Source organism: Neltuma alba, unplaced genomic scaffold, assembly GCF_004799145.2.
Source record: "Neltuma alba isolate B1F8T4 unplaced genomic scaffold, ASM479914v2 tig00002452_pilon, whole genome shotgun sequence".
In the NCBI taxonomy this organism is placed as follows: Eukaryota; Viridiplantae; Streptophyta; class Magnoliopsida; order Fabales; family Fabaceae; genus Neltuma; species Neltuma alba.
Genome location: NW_021632866.1, coordinates 16,188 through 28,346, shown reverse-complemented (window position 1 = coordinate 28,346; position 12,159 = coordinate 16,188). Strand labels below are relative to the sequence as shown.

Sequence of the window (12,159 nt, the reverse complement as noted above, 5' to 3'; positions counted from 1 at the left end):
GGTAATATCCTGGGCAATTGATAAATACATGCAACTGCACACAAGCCAAAAAGCCACTACTTAGCCACAACAACTTGAAATATATATTCTCGAGTCTATTCTTAACCACTTTTTTGTTTCGTTTTAAGGAAAGCTACCCCATCACGCCGTGCTTTCGGATCTCAAAAAGGAATCAGAAGTCAGAAACACAAAGGAAATGTGTTGCAGAGGTCATGCTACGAGTCTGATAAACAAGTTCAACTGGCATGTCAAATAATGCAACTATTCATCAAATACTCATGAGTCACTTCTTAGTTCTTATTTATCCTTAATTGAGTTTCGATACTAGAAATGGTTATCAATAAACGGCAAATATGCCAATTGAATACAGCAAAAACCGCCCAAGACATCACTGCTGTTTTCAAGTCAGAAGGATCCGTGACCACAAAACCAAAATGAAGACCCACTTGGTAACGACAATACTTCTTTTTTCCCAAATCGTATCGTGTATACAGGCTGCATTATCACAAAATCAAATAATAGGCAACTACAGGCTACGATTAAGATCAAGCATGTTCAATTACACACCAAAATTTACAACTTTCCCAAACCCTGCCAGTGTAATTACAAAAGAGCCAGAGTACGGAAAATTACCTCCTCGTTGCTTCTCAGAATGCTTCATTGAGCGAATTTACTATTCACTTTCCTCCTCTGTTTTGAAATTTCAACCTCTACTAAGAAGAAGGAAAGACGTCCTTAACAGCTGAGGCAGCAGTCAAGTAATTAAGCGTGTTTCTTAAGGTTTCCTTCTCCCTCTTCAATCTTGTGGCAGTGTCCTCCAATTCAAGCAAAGCTTGCTGCTCTCTAGGCGCGCCCTCGAATGTGCTGCCTACAAAGAAAGAAAAAGGCGTGGGAAAGAGGTTCCTTCTCAAATCCCCCACTTCCTTCTCCGGTTTTCCCCCCAGTCGATTGGATAAACGTATGACATCTTTCATATAGGTCTCCACCTCAGTGGCCAAACCGTCAAGGTCCTCTTCGCCATTCGCGGACGGCCTATCCTCGAGCCAGGTCACTTGAGCGACCAGGTAGGGCTTGGTGCGGACAAGGTTGGTGACGCGGAACCGCTCTTGGCCTTTACAGATTAAGAAGAAACGGTCATCGACGAGGCGCTCGTGCTTAATGACTTCACCGACGCAGCCAACGTCGGCTGTGCCGGAAAGAGCGTCGGAGTAGATAACCCCGAAACGAAGATCGGTCTGAAGGAGAGTGTGCATCATGATGCGGTAACGGAACTCAAAGATCTGCAAAGGAAGGATAGCGCCGGGGAAGAGAACAAGGGGAAGAGGGAAAAGAGGGAGTTCCACCACGTCGTCTGATTTGGGGGAGTTGGTGTGGTGCTTCTCCGAGAAAGATGAGGCAGAGCAGCGGAGGGAATCATGCCGCCGGCGGCGACGGAAGTGGGGGAGGCGGCAGCGAAGAAGAGGCCGTGAAGGGAAATGAAGATTAGGATTGGAAGAGTAGGCAAGTTTATTGGGGTTGAAGGACGAGGAAGATGAAGCAGAGGGGATGAGTTGGGGGAATGCCATTTGCGTCATTCCAAGTAGAGAGGGAAGGCGTTTATGGGGTTTGTTTCTTTATGGTGGGGGTGAAGAGAGAAAGGATTATGTGGAAGACGTGAGCTTGTTATTGCGGGGATTCCTCTCAGCTGTGTATGGAGACTGTGATTTTCCACTCATATCTGTCTGAATCCAATTTCTGCTTTTCGATCATCCTTACAGATTTTTAAAAATCTCGTGGCTTGACGCCTAGCCCATTCTCTGTGGACGATAAGGTGAGAAGAAGTGAGACGAGTGTGCCTACATGCGGTCATGGGCTTTCCACGTGCCGTCAAGCCCTAAATCACTTCCTAATCCTTTCTTTTATTTTCCGAAGGAAATCTTGAAATTTCTTTTTTAAAAAATTCTACCATGAAAAAAATAATGAGATGGCAAGGGCGACAATGACTCCTTCAATCATTGTCATGGACCAAAAACAAAAATCTCGAGTCGTCGAAAGAGAAGGGAGAGCTAATGGGGGGCTATTTTTGGGGCCGCCTAAGATGATTGAGTAATATACAAAAGCATTCTCCAGTCTCGTGAATGGGGTGCTCTTTCACCTTGCTTTTGAAAGTAACTTGGAATAGGAATTAGGAAAGACAGCCAGACATTTTATGCTTGTTTTACAAAAGTTGAGCTAGTAATGGATGGACTCAACGGTTTGAAGAAGGAAGCATTGGTCTCCCGCTCCTAGTCTTGTCGGGAACTGGGATGCCATATGCGTAATGGAACTTAAAGCATACAAGGAATAAGTACGTAATCCCGAAATTCCTAGAGCATCCTTGGTTTTCCATTTTAAGTGATGTTCCCCGCAGGAATTCGAGCATCAATCCTCTCTTTTGAAGCAGACTGCGGACCCTGTCGATCATTATCATACTTCCATTCCTGTTTCTGAGTCAATATACAAACTGCACATATTCTTGTTTCCATTAAAGCGTCCGAACTAATCAAAGTCAAATCGCCAAACAACCAATCGCTCAGTTTTTCAGAGTCTGAATCCTAATGAATTTGCATGAATGAACTCTTCTTAACAATGTTAATTGAAAGTAAAGTATAACATTCTCCCAGAGATGGCAACTCTATCAAATGCTCTTCATTCTTCTAAGAATAAAACTCAAAGCGGTCTTGTAGATTTAGCCATCTCATACAACATCGCAGATTCAGCTATTTAGGGGCCATTTCATATTTTGCATTGAGTCTGCTAGCTAACAACTGCCAAGTCAAACAGGCTTAAATTCACTGCATGCTAAAAACCACTCCTTTACAACGAATCAATCACAATGAACCAAGAATTTTCACAGGGAGGCAATGTACTTCTGCTTGCTCATGCTCCCCCCCCCCCCTCAATTCTTTGATTTGGGTTCAGCAACTGCAGGTGTATTCAAGGTTCGCTTTACAAGAGATATTTTCCAAGGATTCCCACCTAATTCTTCAAAAATAACTATCAAGTTGTTGGTTGGCTTTAACCAGGATCTGGGAACGTGATACCTGCAAAATTGCATTCATCCACAAAATCAAATGGGAAATATCTACTCATCTGCTAACAAGCATAGAAGGAGATTATTAGATCCATAACAGAGGAGATAAGAGAGTAATGCCCAAAATTGAAACTTAGAGAACAGATCAGTTAGAGTACCATCGTTGGGTGGGTTTTCCACAACCAAGTTGGCAATTATCAGGCCGGAAAGTGCCAGAATAGGAGCAAGAGTTGCAGTCACCTTTTGCATAAGCCAACCAATACCTTCCTATGCTCTCACCGTTGATCCACACTTGACCCTTTCCCATGCTGCCCATGTCCAAGGCCAATGCTTCATCTCCTTCCGGTGCGTCAAAATAGCCTGCAATGTTTCAACTTTACTGTTAATCACCTTTTGCAATGTTTCTTGTTGCAGCCCAATAATTTTCCTTACCTTGTGCCATTTAAGTTGCTGCTGGCTTTGGGCAGCTAGTGACTCTTGTACCCAGTCAACAGATGAAAACCCATTAGGAGATACCAAATTCATAGCCTCTCCTTTAAGCCCAATCTGTTCAACAATATGCCATGATTATTAAAATGAAATACTTTAATTGAAGCCTGCATAATCAATATAATGTTTCTTTACGCATGGGACCTGGTAAGACCATTGTTGCCAAGTTAAATCTTTGGTTCCCTTGTCAAGACCCTGAATCAAAACTGGGCCATTGATCCCTGTCTTCCATGTTTCAAAATGAAGACCGACATTCTTCCAACAGAGACAGAAAAAGGGAAGAAGTCAGTGGCTAACAATGCTATGTGTAAACTCCACCCTGATTCTCACAAAAGCAAGACATTGGCTTTGTACTGATTACTAACCGGTAATCCAACAGCTACGCTGAGAAGAGCGATTTTATTAGTTCCAGGGCGTAGATTGACCGGACCATTAAATTTGCAACTAGTTTGTTCCCTTGTCCCAAAAGCAGACCCTGCAAAAGACGTTGCCTAAGATATTTCTTGACTTTGATATATTGATTTAATGTGCGAAGATCACAACTACTGAGTTAAACTTAAATTACTTACCTGAAAATTGCCCATTAACGAACACATGGACGGCATGGCCTGACGACTGAACGATGATACTGGGTTTCTGTCCTCCTCGAAGAAATGATTCGGAAGAGCTAATGTCCACACTGTGACATGTAAACCGGAAAACAACTAAGTTTATGACGTATTAGTATTGTGATGCCCGTATTAGTCCTGTGCCTCGTGTTGTGCGTCCATGCCTCCTAGCTTTCCTATTCTCAACAAAATGACTAACACTTAGGCAGTAAGATTTATGCAGATTATGGAGTTCCTCACCTAGTAATGTACCATAGATAGTCGCTAGTATCTCTGGTAACGTTTATTTGTTCCAAGAGTCCGGCCGCTGTAATCCCTGAAATTTCAGCCGGAGAAGAAAGATCTTCATCATAGGTCTCCCATGAGAACAACTTTGAATTCGTAGGCACCATTTGCGCTTGTGATGTTTGAACTCTAACCTTTATGAAAAAACATGGCAGTGTACTCAGCAACTTGACATAATAGAGTGTGCTGATAAGACTTGTTTCGTGCGGAATCAAGATGGCACAAGACCCTTGAAATGTACTTACATTTGCCGTGTTAAATACTTCTTTTCTGCAATCAGGGAGAATGCTTATAGACCAACGAGGCAAATCATAGTGATTGTTATTAAATGTCACTCTAGCTGAAGACTTGGAATGATAGTTTGCCAGAAAAGCTGCACATGCTCCCGTCCCTGAAGAGAATACATGAGCCTGGAATTTCCAGGAGATCCGTGTCATTCACAAGTAAGGTTGGTTTGCCTATGATTTTTGTAACTAGAAAAAGGTAATGTAATGCTTCACATCACAGACAATAGACCTGCTGATACGTTCCTAGTGAAGTAGTAGTAGGATCCGAAGACACCAAGGCAGGTTCACATTGCTTGATGGCTTGGTGAAGCTCCTTTAAATGACTATATTTAGGTTCCCTGATCAAGCCTATCATGCAAAAATTACTCAACTCTTACTAGTCAAATATAAGAGTACATAGTTTTAAGGGTGTAGTTAGATGCCTAAAAGAAAACTGCCAGAGAAACAAAAACAATCATAAACTCTTCCCGTAATTTTTTTAAAATATTCAAGAAAAATCTTCTCACCATATTCATCAATTGGAGCATCATAATCATAACTTGTAGAGATAAACGGGCCTCCAGCAGAGCGTCCAAAATTAGTTCCTCCATGATACTGTATTTCGTCATTAATCACATAGGTGAAACTCAATTATTTTGTTTTGAAGTTTGCAACAGTAGAGTACAGATACATCATGAGTACCCGTTGATTTTTCATTATGACCAGGGCACATTACGTTTTGATAAATAGCAGTTCATGAGAGGGGACCAACCATGTAGTAATTGACAAGTGAGCCACCCTTTTGTATGAATCGAGCAACTGCAAATGCTAGATCTTCAACTGGTCGTTGATGACTTGGCCCACCAAATTCTGTGAACCTAATGAACATGGGGAAAGCAGGAAGGATAAAAGAAAAATCAAATCTGAGGATTGAAAGAACCGAACTTACAGTTATTCGAGTAGCTTCAAATGTGATATTAAACTTACCAGCCACTCCAAGTCTCGGTCCACAGGGTGGGCTTGTACGGTTTATTAGGAGAGAAATAATCACAGTAAAAACCGTTGCACGTATTTATCTGTCATGAAGAATTAAATGGATCAAATTAAGCAGCCGGTGAAAATAGAATAAAGATGAACTAAAAGAAATTCTATATGTAAAGGTGGGTGAGGCAAATGAGAGGGCTTACCACGGGATCTGGGGCGTCATCTTCCTTGCACATCACCCATGGAACACCCGTATCCAATTTAACTGCCATATTTGCAGCCCAATTTACGTATGCACGACCAGCAGCTCCCAGCTCCCTGCTTTCTGGTCCATACTCGTTCTCAATCTATCAAGCAATAGAGATAAAAAATTATATATATATATATATATAGGAAACTAGGTTACTTATATATGAAGTACAAGATTTCAGTCAGGAAGCGGTATTTGGCAGACAATAGTTGAATAAAGACTTGAGTTACGTAGTTTATTGTAGGAGCCACATATACCTGAGAAAGAATGATTGGGCCCCCCTGAGATTGATATAGCTTTTCATTTTTCATCATCTGGACAATTTTCTGGGTGAAGCCACGCATTGCCGCCTAAGAGATGAAGACAAAGTAAGACAATCGAAGGGTCAGGTAAGTGGGAGAGGAGGGAGAAACAGGATGTGAATGGAATTAGATTTCAACCTTGAAAGGCCCATTGTCTGTTCTGAAGCTGATGCCTGGAACATACTTCAACCATACAGGAAATCCTCTACACATACAAACAATGCGAATCACTAACAATATTCATACCACAGAACTAAACAAGAAATTGAAAGGTTGAAAGTGTGTGTACCCATAGTTCCACTCGGCGCACACATAAGGCCCGATGCGAAGATGAACATAAAGCCCCACCTTCTGCACTGTCTTAATGAACTGCACCAAATCGTATCTCCCTTCAAAGTTGTACTGCAAACCCACAGCAGAAAAATAAGAAAAAACTCAAAAGTGCATGGTAAAAGAAAATGTTTGGTTTGATTTAATTCGAGAAATGAACTGCAAAGAGAAGAAAATGAATTGAATCAGCGTGCAGAGGAGAACCTTGCCAGGAGATGGTTCGTGGACATTCCAGAAGACATAAGTGTCAATGACATCTAGGCCTCCATCTTTAGCCTTCTGAATAAGATTCTCCCACATCTACGGTACCGCGCATTTCAGACATAAAAAGCTCATTGACGCCATTATCAACAAATGAGAGATACAAATTCGACGAGAGCAACTAAAAAGAAGGCATACTTGTGGAGTGCTTCTGGGATAGTGAATGGAACCAGAGATGAGAATTTTCCTTTGACCATTGATGATGATGGCCTTTCTATCATAAGTTACGCTGCAATGGGTCAGTTCAGAACACAAAAACAAGGTCGTGAAGAACAATATCAGCAGCTTTGGAGTCAAGATGCTTTGAATGCTCTCCATATCTCTGAGCTAATTGGAGGGAACTTTGAAAAGATAACTCAGGGAGGCGCAATGTGGTGTTCTTTCTGCCTCTGCTTTAATATTCAGCAAACACAACCACTGTGTTTGTTATGTGTGTTATTATTCTTTGGCTAACCACTCTGCTCTCACCACATATATTTAGTTTTTTTTAGGGTAATAATGTATTTGGGTTTGGTAACAATTATTAGAAAATAGCGGCATTGTCAGACGAGGGAGGGGCATTCTGCGGACAACGAACACTATCGTGAGGTTAAGAAGTACAAAGTAAATATTGCTCGTCCCATGAAACCGTGTTGCGGGCTTGAATTTATTTTGAGAATATCTAAAGCAGCAGCAGCAGAAGTCCGGTCCCCCATTTCTTATAAGCCAAAAGAAGCAAAATATCTTGTCGGGTGACAAAATTTGATGACCGCGGCATCAATATCCGAAGGAAGTTATTAACATTAACAGTATGCTTCCATATTTGGCCCCAAAAAAAAAAAAAAAACAGTATGCTTTCATATGGAGGAATGGATAATTTGAAATGCCAGGCACTTGTTGTGTAATGTCAGTCGGAATGGGGTGGTTGAACATGGATAGTTAAAGCACCTGAATGAAATGATACAAAAGATCATAAAGAAACTTTAGTTTTTTTTTTTTTAAATAATGGGGGTAGGGACTAATTTTCATAAATGTTGAGCAATGATACCACTTGGACCCGCTTTGCAACTTACTTTGTTGTGATGTGCCACAGTACTCTTGCTTCAACATCACAATGCCATCATTAAAGCTTAAACTTGTTGTTACCAGCTATGGCAAAACAAGTTTTTCCACACGGCATCATATATATGTAATCGCCTTCTTACCCTTCTAAGCTTTCCGCATATGTATAACTAGATTTGACGTGTTAGTACGTGTATATATGCTTTGGGAAAAAGAAAATGCTCGTATTTGAAACAGAAGCCTTGTTATGGGGAAGGCCCCACCCACAAATAATAGAACTACGTAAGGGGGATTCCAGCACAAAGCCAGCCTCTCCATTCCATTTGTCTTTTGTGACCTGTGAGGGAATCCGACCTAATGTTTGGCTGTTTCTCTTCTCTTTTGTTTTTACTTCCTGTCGCCATATGCTCCTGCTCCTGGCCTTTCTTTCTATTTTCCCCTCGTAAAATAAATAAATGAAAAGAAGGCAGTTTTTGTTTAATGTCAAATTATTTCAGCATTTTTTTAAGAAAAGATCACAAAGAAAAAGACAGCTGAAATTGAAAAATTGTACACAGAAACTTGTTCATAAAAATTATTATCAAAACACATACTAATATTGTAACGGGTGTTTATTTATATTTTTTTATTTTGATAGTCTTTTTTTTTACGATTTTCTCTTTTTTAATATCTTTTTACTTTTTCTAAGATCATCAATCCGTACGTAAAACTCATAAACAAATATATTATTCATAAATTATGAATGTTTTATCTTGAGCTTTCATTTGATGCAACACACGCACAATTCACGAAGAGTAATCATGTTATGCACTGTCTCCTCCATTTCTTAACATAATAGTTGATTTCATTTTTATTTTGATTTTAAATATAAAATTTTAATTTATTTTGTTTTTATATTTATTTATTTATTTTAAGATAATCGTTGTAATAATGATAGTTCTAACCAATAAATTTGATTAGCAAACATATTTTAGAAAATACAATACTTATTTATTACAAATAACCTGCTTAACTAGTTTATTTAATCTACTGAAGTTGTTAACTGGTTCTTATATTAAAAACCAGAGATATTATTAATTATGAATTAAAAATATAATAATGATGACTTGTTTTAAACACTTGATGATGTGCAAGGTTCATACTATTATTCAATCACACGGTACGAGCATGGAGGCATAGAGACGGTGGGTTAGAGTTGATGGTTTATCTTATTAATGCACTGTTACGTTGAATATCTGCGCTCTTACTTCACCTTCAACTCCACAGGGGGAACAAACAGAAGAAAGCAAGGGTACATGGACGCTCAAATATAATCTTTCAAGTCTGGGAACTGGGATGTTATAGTTTGTACGAGTACGTTGATTTAGTACAATGTGGTTAGTTTTTTAATTAATACGTATTTCAAAAAATGATCGGATCATCGATGCTCGATCCTCGTTGCTCGAGAGTCCAAACCTGATGAGGGAGACTCCGTAACGTCGCCGTTTGTCGGCGAGGGGTACCCACGGGCTACTGCTTGGACAGAATGGAGCATCTCCGTTTATGTCGGCAGGCACTGCGCAGTGAGATTAGATTATATGACGGAGGCCCCATCTCAGTCGCTGCTGCCGCCGCACGTTACATGCAGTGCAAATGCGTTTGTCTGAGAAAGTCAATTCTCAGATTTATTATCATCTTTTGTCTAAATTATCCTCTCGACTGTGATTATAACATATTCTTTTCAAAAAATAATTTCAATGCATATCGTTAAAAAAATTAGTTTGAGACCCACGTTTGTTATAATAAACAAATTTAACTAATTTTCTTAAAAATTATTGTAATAATTATAGATGTTAAATATTTCTTCAAATAGTAATTCTAACTAATACACTTGATTAGTAAAAATATCTTAAGAAAGATAATATATAATTATTATAGATAATTAATCTAATTATTTTTTTAATTTACTCAAATTAGTTAACTATTCTTTAATATTAGTATTAAGGACGGGAGGCGCCAATCGTTCAGAGACTTCATGTTTAGACTCGTCTCGGGTGTCCCTCTCTCCCTTGAACAGTGGGGATGCATCATAGGTTGAAAAGGCCTGGGACGGCGGGCATAAAATGATCATCATCCAGCTACACTCTCCAGAAGCGATGCCATGGATAGATAGAAGCGAGGTCCGGGATATGCACGATGACCATGTCTCGGGAAGTGTTTGGAAAGTCCAATAAACACTTTTTAAAAATATTTTTTTTATAAATCGAGACAAATTTTTTTATATATTTATTTATATACTGTAAAAGTATTTTTAAAATTATAGTTTCGATCTTACTCAAATATTTTTTTAATCGGAAAAATTCTGTGGATGTTAGAAGCGTCCCTGGCCAGTGGAAGTCCAGCATGGAGACAGGGATGACAACAAGATGACAGATGCAGTACCCACGGAGGCTCTCGGGGGGCCTTTGGGCCTCCAAGGCCTGACTCTACAAGAGACATCTTAAAAGAGGCTGACGTTAGCTAGATGCCAGCTCTATTTTCAGTTAATCATAAAACAAAACAAAAAAAATGTTTAACCGCGGATAGTATAAAAACAGCATATTAATAAAATTTAAATTATTAAATTTTGAATTTGAATTGTAGGAATAAAATTATGTGTATGCGCACACTTAAAACAAAAAAAATAAACAGGTAGATATGACAGAAAAAGAAATTAAAAATTATAAGTTCCAAATCAGGTTTGATAACACTATTTTATTTAGTATTGACAAGTCTAAATTTATAAATAATAACACATTCTTATTGATATTTTTTATTTGGTATTTATAAAAGCTTTTTTATTTTGTCATTGTCTCGAATAAACATGAGTCCCATGCGAGAAATAACACATTTTTCACGGGCTGGTTCTTTAAAGCGAGAAACAGGGAGCATGAGCAGGTACCGCGTGATAAAAAATACTAGTACATATCAAACACAAAATAAAGACCAATCAAATGAATAAACAATAGCTTAAGCCTTTGGGTTACTCCAGTACATAGGCTCCTCCTTGACAAGTTGGCTCGTTTCCCTCACTTCTTCGTTCTTCCGTGCAAAATGTGGTTAAACTTAAAATCGGTTGATAATTTTCATGTTATCAATAATTAATAAATATTATAATAGTATTTTGTTGAAGGAAATTATCATAATACTACAAAATTATTTTTATTAAAACATCTAATGTGCATCTCAAAGTCTAATGGTAGTGTATTTCTTCACAGTTTGAAGAAAAAAAAGCTATAATTATGAAGTACTCCTCTGGTCCTGAATGCAAAACCTTTATACACATGTGTATAAGGGTCTTGCATTCAGAACCGGAGGAGTACTTTATTAAAATAATAATCCTCATGTTTTAAATGTTAGATTTTAATTTACAATATAATTTATACTATAAAATCAATTTTATATTTAAGACTTTTTTGGGAGGAGGGGGAGGGAAGTAATATGTGAGGGGCATGCGGGTAGCAATTGAGACTCGAGAGGATGTGAAAAATAGCAGAAAACACTGCCAGCGTCCATTCTTCAGTTGGGCTGATGACGTGTTTTGACGTTGGCAAGTTTTTTAAGCAATAAAATAATTACATCAGAACCAACAGGAGTTAGGTCTTGCGGAAGGGGCTAGTTTCCCACAAAGTGGTGAACCAAAGTTCGAATCCTCGCTGGAAGAGGTGCTCACATTTAGTGCCTTGAATAGGATTGTTTCCAATAAGAGGATACCTATACTTTAGCAAAAAAAAAAAAAAATTACATCAGCAATTGGGTTTTTTTGGGGGGGTCCAATAAGTTTGGTACAAATAAATTTATCTGAAGGAAATCAGCTGTCAGGGGATGTAGCTCAGATGGTAGAGCGCTCGCTTAGCATGCGAGAGGTACGGGGATCGATACCCCGCGTCTCCATCTTTATCCTTCGAAGAAACTTTTGTGTGCGGCCCATAATTCCTGACCTTCTGGCTGGCTTCATATTTATAGCCTAGTTTTGTCTTTGAAGGCCCAAAAGTTCTGGGTTTTAACTTTTCCATTTCGGACCAGCCAGGGGTTATGAGTTGGACCAAAATGAAAACTGAGAGGGAGAGATATCGGCCTAACTTTTGGATCAAGAGAATTACTTTATTCTCACAAAATCCACAAATGGCTCTTATTTCCCGAGACCCTTCTATTCTATGTAAATGTAATTTCATACTCAGCTATCACCTTTACTTTAATTTTTTGAAAAATCTTAATCCCTTGGGAACTAGTCACCAAAGCTTAATTGATTTGTTACATTATCGATGATTGA

The 12,159-nt window shown here is 38.8% G+C and overlaps 2 protein-coding genes and 1 non-coding gene across 3 annotated transcripts; 1 reads left to right on the top strand and 2 right to left on the bottom strand.

Annotated features, from left to right (window-relative positions):
- Positions 1–446: 446 nt before the first annotated feature.
- LOC114728795 (lon protease 2-like) lies at positions 447–1,779 on the bottom strand. Its single transcript, XM_028915748.1, has one exon. The coding sequence runs from the start codon at positions 1,572–1,574 to the stop codon at positions 714–716; it is 861 nt and encodes a 286-aa protein (XP_028771581.1). The 5' UTR covers positions 1,575–1,779; the 3' UTR covers positions 447–713.
- A 755-nt stretch (positions 1,780–2,534) lies between these two features.
- LOC114728786 (beta-galactosidase 5-like) lies at positions 2,535–7,374 on the bottom strand. The gene is made up of 18 exons (XM_028915738.1): positions 6,966–7,374; positions 6,771–6,866; positions 6,526–6,638; positions 6,375–6,441; positions 6,192–6,284; positions 5,888–6,031; positions 5,688–5,776; positions 5,473–5,578; positions 5,228–5,315; positions 4,951–5,069; positions 4,680–4,844; positions 4,390–4,568; positions 4,111–4,220; positions 3,907–4,016; positions 3,686–3,796; positions 3,482–3,598; positions 3,211–3,410; positions 2,535–3,062 (listed from the first exon to the last, which is right to left on the bottom strand). Exons 1-18 carry the CDS (start codon positions 7,143–7,145, stop codon positions 2,918–2,920), a joined length of 2,232 nt encoding a protein of 743 aa, XP_028771571.1. The 5' UTR covers positions 7,146–7,374; the 3' UTR covers positions 2,535–2,917.
- A 4,333-nt stretch (positions 7,375–11,707) lies between these two features.
- On the top strand, positions 11,708–11,780 carry TRNAA-AGC (transfer RNA alanine (anticodon AGC)). The gene has a single exon. It is a non-coding gene; the product is annotated as a tRNA-Ala (tRNA).
- Positions 11,781–12,159: the final 379 nt, after the last annotated feature.